Source organism: Colossoma macropomum, unplaced genomic scaffold (genome assembly GCF_904425465.1).
Source record: "Colossoma macropomum unplaced genomic scaffold, Colossoma_macropomum, whole genome shotgun sequence".
Classification (NCBI taxonomy): domain Eukaryota; kingdom Metazoa; phylum Chordata; class Actinopteri; order Characiformes; family Serrasalmidae; genus Colossoma; species Colossoma macropomum.
This window is the reverse complement of record NW_023494810.1, coordinates 30723525-30741809: the sequence shown is the minus strand read 5'-3', so window position 1 is coordinate 30741809 and position 18285 is coordinate 30723525. Positions and strand designations below refer to the sequence as shown.

Here is an 18285-nt window from a genome sequence, read left to right as displayed (position 1 = left end):
ACAGTTGCTCGCTTTCATTATTGGCAATTTTTTTTCGCAGCAGTCGGTGCGAAAAAGGGAACTTATTGGCTAATTCAGAAGAAGAAAAGCGAATTCTTGTTAACTTCAAATTGTTGGGACTTTGCTAAGCTACCTCGCTTTGTGGAGAGAGGTTTGACTGGCTGAAAGTGCAAACGTAGGAGCTTCCAACACGATGTTTACACCTTGTTTAGCCTGCGCTTTCGCTCTGTAACTGTCTCAGTGTACAGAGATCTAGCTAAATCGGGTTGCTAATGCGCTAGCATTCACTGTCGACTCGCTAACCGAATTAGCTTCAGCATGTCTAATTAAAGCTAACTCTTCTGGGTCTAGCATTTCAAATTACACTGAATGAAACAGTGATGCTAAAGTCCTGGCTTGTGGAGTAACAGCACAACTTAATATTGTTTTCTCTCAGTCACAAGTTATTATTTATGATAGATTGTTGACAAGCTAGCCTGCTTTTCCAGGTTGTTTAAGCTAAAAGTTTTATAATCTATCCAGTTTTTAGACTAGATTACTCTTCTGACTCACAGTACCTTTGTTTCTTGGTCACTTATGATTATGATTGTCTCGGTCATTGCAAAGTATGACTTTTGGGTAGTTTATGGATGAAAATATCGATAAAATACGAAAAATTACAAAGCTAGCTGCCTTTTTGAAGGCCAGGTTGTACCTCTGGAACAAAACTGAACGTGTAAATTGAATGATTAGCTGAAGAGTTTGTTAGCAGAGGTAAAACACCTAACTGTGCTTCAAGACTAGAGTTCTGCACACCTGTGGTAGCTGTGATTCATCGCTATTCAATTACGTCTGAAAAAATCCCCGGAATATTCTGTATTCTGCCGATTATGGTCATAACTCAGCTAACGAGCCTATAACTCTGGAGCACATACTTAAAGGACTCATAAAGACTTGATCTGCTTCGTTGACTTCTCTGTTTTTAATGTTGAGCTCCTCCAGCATCTGCACTTCCCATCAGGAATCCCAGAGACATCTCGGAATGGATATTACACCGATAAAATATGCGACCAGTAATGGTTCTATGTCTTCCTTTCTTGCCATCTCCAACTTCATGTTGGCGAAAGGCCGTTGAACCTCATGAGAAAAACAGCCGTTCAAAATCTGCCGGGAAAAAATGAAGCGCAAACAGAGACCGCTCGGCCTTCCCAGGCCACGGATCAGTAATAAAACATTCGAACAAAGCGAGACTCGGCCAAAAGGGGCATTTAAATGAGCTCCGTGGGGACGTGGGTGACCCTTTTTAGCATCATGTTTGTGGAAGAAAATGCTGTCCAGGGGGAGAAATCGTATCCTCCAGAGAAACCACAGACACTGCAGTGAGGGAGAGGGCTCTTTCACTTAGGACATGGAAGACAGTGTGCTCTGGTGTACTTACTAATCAGAGCAGAGACGCTGTTCAGCTTTGGGTCATATGGGCACTTTCCTTTCCCAGAATCCTCTCTGCCAGGCTCCAAGTGGAAGACGTACTCCTACAATGAGATTTGTGGCAAATATGAATCAGTCCAACCAGTACAGTGTAAACATTAGCATATTAGAATCGTGTTAGTGTTGGAAAGACAGCCACTGTAGTCCATGCAAGTGGTTCAGCACCTATAAGGCATCACAGGGAGTGAGACAGGACAAGTAAACACAGAGGAAGACATGCATACAGCCATGATGGTGTTTCTAGCTGTAAAAATAGGACTTATACCGGTACGTATACCATCCATTTTGCATTTTTTCTCCATTTGCACTTTTTTAGGGTGACTCTCAACTGAATCAGATGTGTTCGGCCTGCTAGGCTTTAGCTTCATCCACAAATTTAATCCATGCACATTTGAGATATTGTCAATAAAGTGATGCAATGATACTGTATAAGCAGCAAAGGCTCAGTTAAGGCAAAAAATGTCAAAACTCAGTTAAAAAATGAGAAAACAAACATTTTAAATGCCAATTTCTACTAGCACACATATGCGGTTTCTAATAGTATGTTAGCACTACATTAAAGTTTCTCAATTGAATTAGACATGTTTGGCCTGCTAGGCTTTAGCTTCAGCCTCAATATCATCCATGCACATTTGGGTTTTCAATAAAGTGACTATGGCTTGTGCCCTGATATTGTATAAGCAGCAAAGGCTCAGTTCAGGCAATAAATGTTAAAAAACAAGGAAAAAAACACACTTTAAATTCTAATTTCTACTAGCACACCTAAGAGGTTTCTAATAGTATGTTAGCACTAAACTAAAGGTTGTGCATAAAAACTTTTTGGTCATTTTGGATTAAGCATGGATATTTGAAGCTTGTGAAAGCCATTCCACACATTTTATTCAAAGCTATGTTTTATATTTTGCCCTATGTAGCAGTTTTACAGTGACTCTTTCAGTAAAGGTCCTTGTCGCCACTGTTTTCCATTCCTAACAACCAACTGAAACCTGGTTAGACTATGACTTATATTCACAGTGAGTGATGTACTTAGAACTTCCAGAATTCCGAGAGTGTAATTTTTTTTATCACAAAATTTGTTCCGTTGTAAATCAGAGTGTGATTGGTTGATTCCTCTGTCATTTCCTAATTATGCTGGTAGTTAATCTACCGTGTAAGGCCGTCAGTCCAGCTCCTGAAGGCCTAACCAATGAGTGTGTTTGCATGTACTCAATAATCCGATCATTATCGGATTTCTGCAGTTATCTGATTATTTAAATGGTCATGTAGACACCAAACTACGATCTATAAATCTGATTAAGAAATCCGATAAAAATAGCTGGATTTTAGCTCTGTAATCAGATTTCTGAGTGCATGTAAACTCTTACTCTGATTTCTTTCAGATTTCTCAGTCAGTGCATGTGCGGAACAGACGGCGGTACCGGAAATATGTAAGCAGCACTGATGCGAGACAGAACACTTTTGGAGCGACGCTGAAACCGACTACATCCTCGACGAAATGAAGGATTTAAATATTCTTCATCTTCTAGATGATGTATGTTCATATGTTCAGGTAAAGTGGAGCGATGTTTTTAAGAAAAAGCCTCAGCATCTAGTTTGAGTTTAACATTACGTTTACGTCTCGTCTTCTTCTGTGAGTTTACTGGCTGGTTGCAAAGCAGAAATCTGATTATTGTCTAACTCATGTAGACGCAGAGTTTCCCCACTATCCGATTACTGAAGTGCATATAAATGCGTTGATCGGATTACTGACAAAATCTGATTTCCTGCAGTTATCAGATTATTAACTATCTGGGAGAGCTCACTTTGCTGTATCTACCTATATACCAAATAGTTTGGACAATTTCCTGTTGAAAGTTTCAAGGTTCTAATCCTTTTCTTTCCAACCAAAACGTATTACTACAATACTCTCAGAGTTTAAATACAAGAAGCATGAAGACTGTATTCAATAAAAATGACTTAAAAGTTACAGACATGTATTTTTAGTTGACAAGCTCCTTTTGTGAGGGTCCTGCAGGATCCCCACTCACGATTTTTCCAAAATACTACACCAGCGTAAGCCTTTTGTTTTTTTTTCATAATAATAATAATTACTGCTATTGATTTTATATGGAAATAAACATATGGTGGTAAGACTTCTGGTCACATTTCAGTCCAGCCCTTGTTAATCGTGTAAAGAAAAGTTTTGCTCTTCCAAACATTTTGAACCTAAACATTCGTGAAAGTTTCCAACAGCGGTGGCAGCAGCGCCCAATTGGCAGCCGAATAATCCACTGCAGCGAAGGTGTTAGCGCAGTGACTGACGCTGTCCAATCCCAGCATGCTCCAGGCGTCTGTTTGACAGCTATTTGGATGCATGGTCTGGGGTTTGCCACCAGCTCGTACTGACATGCCCCGAAGCCTCACAATGAACCAGAATACAGTCACCGCTCACGCCCCACAGAGAGAGAGAGAGAGAGAGAGAGAGAGAGAGAGAGAGAGAGAGAGAGACATCGCTGATGCCATCCATCAACACTGGAGACCGAGACTCCTGCCAAAACGTCCAGATAGCACAGGCTCCCTCTTAGCTTTGATTAAATTCAGTTATGCAAACGCGGCTCACAGTGCTGGCAGATCCCTGATGTGCCTCAGGACAGGAACACGAAATCTGCCATGTAGCTATGGGGCCTCATAGAGGGGCTAACACTGAGATTCATAAGCTAATTCAATATTGTTTACAGCAGCCTGATTTTTAAAGTTAGCTGCATATGTTCCTCAACATATTGGTGAAAACTTTACTTCTTCATTGACTTCGTCACTGTCATATCAAAAATTCATGTTTTGTTGTTGTCTTTATTTGACAGCCATTCAAAATGCCAGCTGCTATTTACATTCTGTGAACATGTTATTTATGAATGGATCAATAGAAATTATAACAGTTAATAATGTTTTTTCTTCTCCTGAAACATTTATGAGGTTTTGTTAAACAGACTTTTTTTTATCACATTAATTTCTAATAATAACACTTTAGCACTTTACTTTTACTTTACTGCATAACATTGACATAATCATGCCATAAACATGTCATGGCAGATTATATATGGTTTCACGAGTTGCTATAACAGATTATTTCTAGTTTTATAATAATAATGATTAATTGTGACGATCGATGTCATATTGTTTAATGTTATGATGCCAAACTCCACACCAAAAATTGGCCATCACATCGAACATTATGTCATCTGTCATGACCAGTAACAATAATGGTAACATGACAGTTATATTACTGAACAAAATCTGTCATGGCAACTCAGGATAGCATATGACATGTTTATGACACAGTTATGACATGGTTAAATCAATGTTATGTAGCACAACAGCCTTTATCTCCAAGATGTCAAAAGTCTGCAAGACACCTGTAAACCCTCGCATTAGCAATGTTAACATTTTGCTACAGCACTTTTTAGAAGAACTTCTTTAGAAGAACCAAAAGTGGCTCTTCTTTGGCTCCAAAGAACCCTTTTGGCCACTTTTCAGAGTGTTAGTAAACCGTAATGCTAACCTGTGTTGACGTAATGTGTTTAATTCATGTGGAAGTGATGCACATATTCGAATCAAGTAAATTCAACGCATCACCTTTGCTCCAGTGCGGAACTGGAGTGAGACTTTTGGGAGAACAGCAGGATTTGTGTATTTATCTAGCATGAAACTGTCCTGATTGGACCACATGAGGTTTGCAGCTCAAAGCCAAAAGCTTCCAGATTGAGAGTCCGGCTGTGAGAGACAGTCACACAGTACGTTTGACTGGAGGGTCCCCACTGGGACAGGGCAGACCCACCTGCACAGGGCTGTTAAAAGCTGCAGCATGTTGCTAGCCATGCTAGCTGTGTGATTACAGAGAGCTGATGTTGGAAACAGGCTAAATGTTTCCTTCTGTGATGTGAACAGCAGAAGCACTGGAGCTATAACCGCTAACCCACTCCACTGCCCAGACACCTCGTGTTTGTCCTGGAAGAACAGAGTATGAGTCCACATTGAGGCTTTAGCTTAGCTTGGAAATTCCTGTGGCAGTGGTGAAGCTGGCTGATGTGGATCAATCCTAACAGCATTAAGACCTTTTTTAGCAAGATTGCTCAAAGACATGACGTCGTCGGTACAAGGAGAGACCGATGTTAGCATGTTTTATCCCTGCTGGGGAAAAATAATGGATTTTCTGCAGATGTAAGCTGGTCTATCCTGGTTTGCTGGTCTGGTGCTGTTTTGTCTGGTCACTCAGTATGGTCAGGCTGGTTGACCAGCATAACAGCATCCAAAACACAACATATGCTGGTCTGTGCTGTTTTTTTTCTAGAAGGGATAAACTCAGCTAATACACTCTTACGATTTAGCTTTACTTCCTCCTAGAAATTCACTGAAACTCCCTTAGCTATGAAAACACCCTTTACTATGAATTAGCTAACACATTCTCAGTTATAAATTAGCTAATACTCCCTTAATAGCTAACGTTCCCTTAGCTATGAATGAGCTAATACTCCCTTAGCTATGAATTAACACAGCCTTTGTTACAAATTGACTAATACTCCTTTAGCTATGAATTAGTTAATGTTCCCTTAGCTTTGAATTAGCTACTCTCTTAGCTACCCAGATAGCAGACAGCTTTGGGCCGATTCTGGCTTTCCCACATGGTGGTGGGTGATTACTGGGTAAATGTTATGCTTGCAGGCCAGAATAGGGCCAGATACCATACAGCTGCGTACGGTTTTCCCGATATTTGTCGCCCAATTCTGGTGTGAATATTGTGGGCCAACAATGTAGTCGGGCCAGATTTGGGCCACATTTGTTAGCTCTACTCACTTTACAGTGTGTGGACCAGATTTGGGCCGAGGACCCAGTGGAGCCAGAACAAACCCAAAAGGATGCGGCCCACAAGCAGGCCAGGCAAATTTTGCTACTTGGGTATGAATTAACACAGTCTTTGTTATAAAGCTTGGAATCAATAAATACTTTCATAACTTAGTTATGAATAAGCCAATTCCTCCTGAGGTGTGAGTTCAGTAATACTCTCTTAGCTATGAATTAGCTAATGCTCCCTTAGCTATGAATCAACCAATACGTTCTTAGTTCTGAATTAGCCAATTCTTAGCCAAGTTATGAATTTCAGTAATTCTCCTTTAGTTATAAATAAGCTAATGTTCCCTTTAGGTATAAATGAAATGTTAGCTATGAGTAAGCCAATACGTCCTCAGTTATTAATTAGCTAACTCTCCCCTAGTTCTGAGTCAGTTCCCTTCGCTTTGAATTAGCAAACATTCCTATAACTATGAATTAGCTAGTACATCCTTGACAATGACTTAGCTAGTACTTCCAGTTATGAATTAGCTAATACTCCCTTTTAGCTATGAATGAGGGAGAATTAGCTGTCATGCTAGATGATCACAGTCATGCACTGTAGCCACACAAAATGGAGAATTAGCAGGAACCATATATTATCACTGAACTTGATTAGAACAAAGAGGCAACAACAACAAAAAAAACTCAGTTGTAAAACACGTAGAAACAGAGTGAAGCCAGAAAGTCAGTGCATGCAGTAAAAGTAGAAATGAAGACTTTGCATTCAATTTTATCAGAAGCATTAAAACGTCAAGTCGCCCTGCTCGCTCACCTAACACAGTCATTTAATTACAACAGCTGATAGAAAGCGCTCAGTATATGCTAGCCTAGATATTAGCATTAGCACAGAAATGGAGGACATGCAAGACGCATGCAGCAGTGTCAGCTCGAACGCTCTCCGCCCTTTGGTGAGATGAGAAACGACAGACAGACGGGCATGAGGCAGCATGCTGAACCCCTCAGCGCGCTAAGACGAGAGGGGAAACCCTGAACCCAGAAGTTGGGGCATTAGGCCACGCCCCTCGCCCCACCTGTAGTCCTGTCTCATCAGTCACAGTCTCGAGCTCGGCCGCCCGGCTCGCCCTCCCTCTGGCCAGGGGCGTCTGCAGGTGCAACAGTGTCTAAAACAGAGCAAACCCAGACGGTTCCTACATTAACATTATTAACCTTGGTTGACGTCATTAAAACAAGCGGAGAAACTTTCAATCCACTCCACCTTTCATTGTTTGTAAGTAGAAAAGGAGACATTTTATGATTTGAATTTATTGATGTGATGTTTTGCAGAAAGAACAAACGATCTATTGAACTTTGTGACATTTTGTCAGTTTTTTTCATTGAAACTAACAGAAAAATGTCAGCTGAATCAATCTTTATATAACACATTCATAACATCTTACATAAACGCTTCATAACACGTTCATGAATGTTTAAATCAACACTCAAAGCGTACATGATTTACATGATTTTAATAGGGACTACTGTGTCATTTTACATTCAGTTTTACTTTTCTCTGTGTCAAATGAAAGCTTCAGTTGAGGAACTGCCCAGTTATAGTCTTGCAAAATTCACTTCTACCTTCAAGATACATCATCAGGAGGGGCTTTTCTAGCCTTTAAAGCAGCAAATCTCATTCTAGAGACTAGTGCAGCACTGCTAGAAGAGGACTAGGCATGTTTACAACAGATGAAGAGATGGTTACATTTTTTATTTAGGTGAAGTTTGTCTTTAACTATGTAATTAATTAAATCGCTACTGTCGGATCAAAATCTTGTATCTCCAAAATGGTAACTTTACAGGAGAAGGAAAAACCATACTTTACTTTTAATGTAAGTCAATGGAGCCAGACTTTTTTACACATAATTTTGGGCTGTTTCTTTTGATCTATTCATCACGAAATTTACACACAATGTAAAGAGCAACAGGCTTTTTCAAATTATGTCACAAACTGAAAAACGACAAAAATGGAGATAGGAGGTTTTTTACGACAGCAGTGATATGGTTATAAATAATGAAGTAATGCAAGTCAAATAAACAACAAAATAAGAGTAATTTTGCTCACTTGACACAAAATCTGAGCGGGACCACAAATACCAAACACCCCTGCAAAGACTCCGCCCCCATCCACCTGTGGGAAAAGGCCCCGCCCACACCCACCTGGTAAAGAACGTGATTAGCTTTGAACCTGATTATGTGGTTTCAGCAATAAAACAGAGAAAGGCTGAGTGTGTGTGAGGGCCGTCTGGAGAGAGTGCGTGTGCGTGTGTGTGGTGTGTGTGTGGTGGACGGTGGGCCGTCTGGTGTCGTGTGTTTGAGCAGATGGTAGGAACAGCAGCAGTGTTATGATAGCTTCCTGCAGTGGGACAGTCTGAGTGTGACCCAGCGTTAGTCCACACATCTGGACCTGAGCGAGCGTCCAGAGCCAACAGCCTGAGTCAATACGTCTGCCTGACCACATATGGTCTTTCAATATGGAGACGGGAACGCACCGGCTGCTTTAACTGAAGGAGAAGCCAAACATGCAGATCCGCAGACACCAGTGCGCAAATATGACATCACAGTGCCGGAGACTGACCCGCACAGCCTGACCAGCACAGACTGGCCAGCACAGCCTGACCCACAGACCCATGCCCTCTACAAACTAGACCACTCACTCAGTCTTCACTACTGAGAGAGAACAGAGGAGATGAGAAAGTGAGAGAGAAGATGACAGAGAGAGAAAGGGGGAGAGAGAGAGACAGAGGCAGGTAGAGAGAGAGAGGAGTAGACAGAGGAGGACTGTGTATGTTGCGTGTTCAGGTGTGAGTACGGTACCATGGGCTTGCGTCCTCTGTTGATGTAGGTGCAGACCGGGTTATACGCTCCGGTTCCACACACATACAGGTGAGTTCTGTTCCACGGCTCGATCAGACGGATAAAATTACCGCACTCGCCCTGAGAGACACGAACAGAGAGAGAGAGACACAAACAAAGAGAGAGAGAGAGGAGAGATGAACATCATGATCATAATCAAACTACTTTATTTATTATACAGAACAAGGAAACTTTGATTTAACCTGATATGGGCCCTTTGGACGCTTCTGAGTTTGTAGAGAAATCTACAGTTGTGCAGCTTATCTTTACTGTTTTCTTTAATATTAATAACTAATAGTTAATAATAGTCCTGAGCGGCGCGTCTCATATTTTAGCTTAACACGTCACATTTTTTTTTCTTTATTATGCTATTCAAGTATATATATATATATATATATGGCGCAAATGACCATCTCCAAAATCCAAAATGGCAAAATTCTCAATAATTCTCTATAATTACGATGTCAAGCTTGTAACAATAGCAGAACCCTTCTGATGCTATATAGAACCCATTTTAAAAAGGTTCTATATAGAACCATATGCAACACATTCTCCATCAATCTTATGAACAATTAAACAAGACGTAAGGTTTACAGTAGACCGCTGTATGATGTAATTACAGTATTACTCTGAAAACAGGAACTGCAGTATGGCGCAACGGTGCTGTATATAAACGATACTGTCAAAACAGTACATTTAACCTCCTTAACCCCTGTGTGGTGCTCAGGTCTGTGGGACCCATTTTCAGTTTTTACCAAAAAAAATGATGCGATTTATTATTATTTCAACCTCAGATTTTTGGCCGTTGCTAATTTTCTGTGAAGAACATATAAAATAACCCACTTTCAGTGTCTTCACTCTGTTCACCCCCCACACATTTATATTACACATGTGGTGTTGGGTGAACCTGCGGGGAGTAAAAGTGTGGAGGTGCTGTGTCCTTCACTCTGTTCTCCTCCTACATGGTCTGCTGTTAGTGTGTGTGTGTGTGTGTGTGTGTGTGTGTGTGTGTGTGTGTGTGTGAGGGTGGACACCATGAACAGGCTGCTGACTGGCTACAGCTGCTAAAGGAGAACCCTACGCTGGACACCTGTCATATTTTAAACATCTGGTATTTTTACATAAATTATTATGGCTGTATTGATTTAATAAAACAATAATGTGGTGGGTCCACCAGACCACTGAGTAACATCAACATCAACACCACACAAGGGTTAAACAAAAAAACAGTAATAACCTGTATTTCTGGATGACAGTAACACTCTGTGCTTGTGAATTACAGTGTGAGTTCCTGTAAATCAACGGCACTGCTGAGAGTTCATTACTGCAACAGTGCACCTACATTTTGATAGTGTTGGAGGACAAAGCAGAAGCCAGAAACACTTACATTGGTGTCTTTTCCACTTAAAACACACTCGGTCTTCCTCTGCAGAGAAACTGGCCAGTGGATCTGAGAGAGAGAGAGAGAGAGAGAGAGAGAGAGAGAGAGAGAGAGAGAGACTGTCATTACAATAATCTTAAACTAAATCTCAATCTAAACTTAATCTCATTCACATTCATAACTTGCTAATAAATCCACTATAAACTACCTAATAACTCATAAATGTATATGTGACTTATAAGCAAGTTATAAATGTGTTATAGCTCCTTTATCCTCAAAGCCTTAGTTTGTAGAAAAATCAAAAAAAAAAAAAGTTTATTGTGTAAACCAGTGACGTTCCACTTTAAATGGTCTGTAGTGTTATGGGAATTTGTCGTTCTTACGATGAGCGGCTCGTGGTTGATGTCGTGCAGGTCGAGGGACAGGATGTAGTCCTTGCTGCCCACGTACATGCGGTCATGATCCTCGTCCATGCGCAGGATCCGGTAATCAGATGTGTTGAGCAGGAAGGAGAAATGATGAGCCGTGCCTGTGGACCTCAACTCTACAGAGAGAAGAGAGAGAAAAAGAGAAACTGTCAATCTGGATCTGCCTGTAAACAAACATTTCAACTGCCATGATGTGCCCACTTTGGTAACTGCAATTGGTTAGGACTTCAGGAGCTGAACTGAAGGCCTTACTTGTTAGATTAACTAGCAAAATAATAAGCAAGTTACAGAAAAATCAACCAATCACGCTCTGATTTACAATGAGACCAATTTTGCAAGGAAAAGAGGCACGGTAGTCCTTCTGGAAGTTCTGCCAATACCTTAGCAACCACCCAGGACACAATAGCAATAGCCTAGCAACAACCTGGGACAACTCGTTTACACTTTAGCAACCACCTGGGATAACAAAGAAATGGACTACCAATATCTTAGCAACCACCTGGTATACAAAAGCACCAGTCTAGTAGAACCTTAGCAACCATCTTTGATTCCACAGCATCAGCCCAGCAACAACCTGAGATAATGCAGCAACACCTTAGCAACCACCTGGAATAACACAGCACTGCTTTATCAAGTCAACATAACGGTTTAAGACCATATTTCATAGTGATATTAGCAAACTTCAGCCAAACTTCAGAGTTACATATAAAATATTAAAGTCTTATTTTTCTCTTTCAAATTGTATTTTAATTATTTAAGAGACAGTGTGGCTACTTTAATGAAATATATTTTTAAAAAACTTCAATATCTTCTTTGTTTTGGTATGGTTTTGTCTTTTTGGCCCTGTAAAAAAACTTTGGCCCTGTAAAAAAGTTTGGGCTCCCCCATCTAGGACGACTCGTCAGGAAGTGTGATGATGTGACTCACACACACTTTCACTAAAACAAAACAGTACCTGTGTATTTACTCTGTTCTATTTACAGCACTGTGTCCACAAACATGTCACAGCGTTTCAGTTTTGTTCAAAATTAGAGAAGAAAAGCACAAAGTGTTTTCATGATTCAACAAACAGCTAAATATACACACCAGTGGAGGAGGAGGAGGAGGAGGAAGAGGAGGAGGAGGAGCAATCCGCAAAAGACACACTTTAAACACGAAACCATGAAATATAAAAATAGTGCATTATTGCACCTCAAAACAACAAACTTGTTTTGAAATCACAGAAATGTTGTTATTGATATCAGTTACAGGAAGTGATCGAAATACATAAGGAATCGAGGGCTAATTATGCAACAGCATGTATGATCAGTTTAGATTTGAACAAGAAACATAACGAGTTACAGATATTTACACACACACACGCGCTAGAGGACATTCAGGCTGAGCAGGTGGTCAGCAAGAGCCGCTCCTAAAACAAGCAGAAACTGAGGGGATGATGATGGACGAGAGAGAGAGAGAGAGAGAGAGAGAGAGAGAGAGAGAGAGAGAGAGAGAGAGAGAGAGGAGAGAGAAACACAAATAATCTAACTGAAAAACTCCCCCCCAACAGCTGTCAATCAAACTCTGACCTACAAACTGTAGAAATACAGCAGTAACGGTGTTAATCAGTGTGTATTGACAGCACTGGTGTATATTTAGGGCCTCTGAGTGACGAACTGTGATAAATACGGATTCACCTTTTTGGGCCGCAGGTCACCAGAGCCGACTTTATTTATAATCTTTATCTCATGGTTGGTGATGACTGGGCGTGGCCAGTAGTGGACTGTTTGTGTGTGTGTGTGTGTGTGTGTGTGTGTGTGTGTTTGTGTGTGTGTGTGTGTGTGTGTTTTCTATGTAAACACTACAGAAGCAGCTCTGAGGTGGTTTAGCTACTAAGCTGAATTGATAGCAATGCAATCTACTGGATCTATCTAACAATGCATTGGGCCCAGTGGATCCACCAAATTAATTCAATAATGCACTGGATATTTTGACCCACTGGATGGGCCCAACACAGCAATGCATTGTATTACTAGATCCATTGGATCCATGCAATTGAATCACTGGATTCACCCAATAATACACTGAATCTTTTGATCCACTACATTCAAACTGCAATGTACTGGATCTTTGGGATCTTTACATTAACTCATTTCCTCAAATGGATTCCAATGGATTCATCCGAGCCACTGAATCTACTGGATCTATCCAAAAATGTTTTGGACCAATTGGATCCACTGAATTCATTCAACAATGCCCTGGATTTTTGGACCCACTGGATTGGCCCAACAACATTCTGGACTACTTCCTCCACTGGATCCATGTAACAATGCATTGGATTCATTTAATCCATGCAACTGAATCAATGGATCCATCCGACAATGTGCTGGATTGCTGGATCCATTGGATACATCCAATTGAATCACCATATCTATTGAATCTATCCAACAAAATAATTTAGATGTCTATTTTAAATGAAGCATGTGATCTACTGTATCTACTAAAGAATCATGGTTAACTAGAGCCAAATGATCCATAAAACAATGCTTTGAAGCATTGAATCCACTGGATCTGTTTGACAAAGCATTGATTCACTAAATGTATCAGATCCATCCAACTGAAAATTTACTTGATTAATCTAACTAAATTGGTAGATCAACTGGATTAATCCAATAATGCACTGAATCACTGGAACCAATGGATTCGTCCAATGCATTGGACCATTGGATGCACTGGACCCATCAATCAATGCGCTGGGTCACTGGATTTAATGAATTCGTCCAACAATGCATTGGATTGTTGGATGCACTGGATCCATCAAACAATGCACTGGATCACTGGGTTTAATGGATTCGTCCAGCAATGCATTGGATCATTGGATCCACTGGATCCATCCACCAATGCACTGAATCATTGGATTGAATGGATTTGTCCAACGATTCATTGGATCACTGGATGCACTGGATCCATCTGACAAAGCACTAGATCACTGGATCTATTGGATTCATCTAACTACTTGCAAAATCACTCAACCAAATAGATTCATCCAATAAAGCAGTGAACCATTGTATCCCACCTCACTACCAGTTTGCCTGCAGACTGTTCCTACTGTAGATAAATGGATCTGACAGCACTCCGATCTCCAAAACAAACACCTCTCAGGAGAGAAGCTCAACATCAGGCCTTCGCTCTCATTATCGCTCTTGTAGAGAAACAGTGTAAAGTGTTAAAGGCGGAGGAAAGAGGTTCTCCTACAGCCGCACTGATAAGATAACCTCACTCTGAAGTACAGTGTGAGTGCGGAGCAGGAAACGTTACCCAACCCCTCTTTCACTTTGAAAAGATTCCAGGCCAGATCGCCTACCAGAGCTCAAAACCACATCTCTGTTCTTCTCACGTGAAGAGAATTATTGGGAGAAAGAAATGAGAGAAAAAAAAACATGGAAAAAAATGGAAGTTGTCTTTTTTGTTACAAAAACAAACAGGCAGAAACAGCCGAGCAGGAAACCGGCAGCCAAATCAGCGCTTTCCTCCAGTTTCAGGGCCGAGTGCATTAACAGAGCTAACGCTGCCAAACAGCACAGAGCAAGACACTGCACGACTGCCAGAGCGGCCTCAGGGAGAGAGAGGGAGAGAGAGAAGAAAGAAGAGAGGAAAATGAAAAAGAGAGAGGCACAGGGAAGGAAGGAGAGGGAGAAAGAGAAAAGAAAGAAGAGAGAGAGTGAGAGAGAGAGAAATGAAAAAGAGAGAGGAACAAGGAAGGAAAGAGGGAGAAGGAGCAAAGAATAGAGAAAAATAGAAAGTGCAATAGAAAGAGACAGAACGAGTAAAAAGGAAAGAAGAAAAAGAGAAATAGAGGGAGAGAGAGCAAGAAGGACAGAAAGAAAAGAAGAATAAGAGAGGCATAGGAAGAGAGGGAAAGAGAAAGAAAGTGAGGGATACAAAAGGGGAGGAGCTACAGAGACAGAAGAGATAGATATGAGAAAGGGTAAGAAAGAGAGAGAAAAGAGTGACAGGGAGAGAGAGACAGAGAGAAAGAGAAAACAAAGAGAGAATGAGACAGAAGAGAGAAAGAGAAGAGATACAGAAAGAGAAAAATAAGAGAGTGAAAGAAAGAGAAAAGAGAGTCATAGAGAGAGAGAGAGAGAGAGACAAAAAGACAAGAGACAGAAAAATAAGAGAGTGAAAGAAAGAGAAAAGAAAGTCATAGAAAGAGAGAGAGAGAGAGAGACAGAGAGAGAGAGAGGATTAGGATGATTGAGTGTAAGCAGGCTGTAAAGATAAAACTGGAGCTGCTCTCAGGGTCCCTCACAGCATCAGGTGTGTGTGGGGGGTGTGTGTGCCTGGTAAGTAGATCACACATTCTGACGGGGTGACAAACACACACACACACACACACACACACACACACACACACACACACACACACACACTAGTCTGTACTATTAACTGAGCTGTTGGAGCCGTGAACAAATCTACAGCAGAGGTCTCACATAGTTACACCACATACACTTATTTACAGCCTCACAGCTGCCTCACACACACACACACACACACACACACACACACACACACACACACGTCCGTGTAGGTGAAACTAAGGGACATTCTGAAACACTTAATGTGAAAAAAACGTTAACGTTGCTTAATGTACCAAAACAACATAGGAAAGTTAGTATAAATATATTATAAATATATTATAATTATGTTAAAACATCAAAATTGGTATTGATACTTTATTACAGTCATATGCAAAAGTTTAAACACTCCTGGTCAAATGACACGCTTAGTGAAAATAAGTGAGCTAACACTTAAATATGTGTGTTTTTCTGTGGATTTTAGTGCACAATTTCTGTTTATTTGCAGTTTAACATATCGGAAAAAAATTAATACAACTAATATAAACATTATAACACGTGCCATAACTTTTGCACAGGCCAGATTTTATGTTTTGTTTTTTTTCACAATATGTTAAATTTAGCAAATAAAGCATATTTTACATGAACATGTCATTTGCCTCTCGTACAAACAGCCAGAATAAACAGCGTCTCTCTCAATGATTTTACGCGGCACAGTAAAGCGCAGGCAGCTGGTCTGCTGAGTGTCCATTACAGTGCGCAGTTTCTGACCCCGCTCTGTATTCCTTTATGATTTTCGCATTTCCGCAGCCAGAGCTGGCAGCACAGCCTGCAGTTTATAACCTTAATAGGCATTTATTTCTCTAAAACAGGAAAACAGAGCAGGGAAAAGTGAGCCAAGTTCAAGAAGCGTGCAAGCATGTTTCGCTGTGACCGTAAAGTCTCCCTGACGGTCAGAGAGAATATGATGCAGTGAATTTGTGCCATCATCAGAAACATCGTATAAAAAGAGTCTTTTATCAACCAAACACTCTTACAAGTTGTGAAAGTTGTGCATGTTTATTCACAGTCGTATACAAACGTTTAAACATCCCCACTCAAATGACCTGCTGTTGATTTTCTAAGTGATACTAACACATCACAGGTAGAATAGAACAGAATAGACAAGTGTCAATTACACTAGAATAGAATAGAATAGAATAGAATAGAACAGAATAGAATAGACAAGTATCAATTACACTAGAATAGAATAGAATAGAATAGAAAAGGGCCAATTACACTAGAATAGAATAGAATAGAATAGAATAGAATAGACAAGTATCAATTACACTAGAATAGAATAGAATAGAATAGAAAAGGCCAATTACACTAGAATAGAATAGAATAGAACAGAAAAGACAAGTATCAATTACACTAGAATAGAATAGAATAGAATAGAAAAGGGCCAATTACACTAGAATAGAATAGAATAGAATAGAACAGAAAAGGGTCAATTACACTAGAATAGAATAGAATAGAATAGAACAGAATAGACAAGTATCAATTACACTAGAATAGAATAGAATAGAATAGAATAGAATAGAAAAGGCCAATTACACTAGAATAGAATAGAATAGAATAGAACAGAAAAGACAAGTATCAATTACACTAGAATAGAATAGAATAGAATAGAAAAGGGCCAATTACACTAGACTAGAATAGAATAGAATAGAACAGAATAGAATAGACAAGTATCAATTACACTAGAATAGAATAGAATAGAAAAGGGCCAATTACACTAGAATAGAATAGAACAGAATAGAACAGAATAGAATAGACAAGTATCAATTACACTAGAATAGAATAGAAAAGGGCCAATTACACTAGAATAGAATAAAATAGAATAGAATAGAATAGACAAGTATCAATTACACTAGAATAGAATAGAATAGAATAGAAAAGGGCCAATTACACTAGAATAGAATAGAATAGAAAAGGGTCAATTACACTAGACTAGAATAGAATAGAATAGAATAGACAAGTATCAATTACACTAGAATAGAATAGAATAGAATAGACAAGTATCAATTACACTAGACTAGACTAGACTAGACTAGAATAGAATAGAATAGAATAGAATAAGCAAGAGTGGAACAATTTCTATTTATTTGCAGAGTTTAAGACATTAAAAAATATATAAATCATAAAATGTGCCGCGACTTTTGCACAGACAAGATTTTATGTTTTTGTTTCCCCCAATATGTTAAATTTAGCTAATAAACAGTAACAGTGTATTAAAATGTACAGGAGTGTGTCTCTGTAGAAGACGTGTTCACTTAGTTTCACTTAGAAAATCAACTAAATGTCATTTGATTTGACTGGGGGCGCACACTTCGGCACACCTTCAGCATAACGACTGTGTGCATTATGATGCGTGTGTGTGTGTGTGTGTGTGTGTGTGTGTGTGTTTGTTGTGCCCACAAGACACACAGAGAGATGGCGGTGGTCCAGTTGCATGCAATGATGCGCTTGTTGTTCTTATTGTTTATCACCTCAATTTCCTGCAAAGAGAAGATAAGAACCCTGTGAGGAAGCGGCTGATAACACTGACAGGTGTGTGTGTGTGTGTGTGCTTGTGTGTGTGTGTGCGCGTGTGTGTGTGTTCAGTCGGTCGGGTTCATACGTTCCTCCGCAGCTCAGCAGCAGTAGATTATCTGGAATGTTCCGGATGCTGCATCTGATCTGTATCTCAACAGCTGTTTTCATTTGAGGTGAAGAAATCTGCACACCAATCAGATCTCAGCACTGCTTTTAATCGGCCAATCGGGTTTCAGCGCAAAATGAGACAGGGTGTTAACAGCTACAGCTCAGTGGGAGTGTTCCGCATGTCATACATCACACACACAAACACACACACACCCACACACACACACACACACAAAGTTGCGACATTATTGTTGGCTCTGTTGATCAAAAG

The 18285-nt window shown here is 40.1% G+C and overlaps 1 protein-coding gene across 2 annotated transcripts in view; it reads right to left on the bottom strand.

Moving 5' to 3' along the window:
- Nucleotides 1–18285, bottom strand: part of sema3fb (sema domain, immunoglobulin domain (Ig), short basic domain, secreted, (semaphorin) 3Fb) — a 101087-nt gene that overhangs the window by 21409 nt on the left and 61393 nt on the right. Inside the window, exons 3-7 of one of the 2 annotated variants that reach the window (XM_036559443.1) lie at nt 10948–11108; nt 10571–10633; nt 9145–9264; nt 7365–7454; nt 1418–1511 (exon numbers count right to left, since the gene is read on the bottom strand). In XM_036559443.1, coding sequence (XP_036415336.1) covers nt 1418–1511; nt 7365–7454; nt 9145–9264; nt 10571–10633; nt 10948–11108 — 528 coding nt within the window. The remainder of the gene's footprint in view (nt 1–1417; nt 1512–7364; nt 7455–9144; nt 9265–10570; nt 10634–10947; nt 11109–18285) is intronic. The other variant, XM_036559444.1, reaches the window with a different exon arrangement.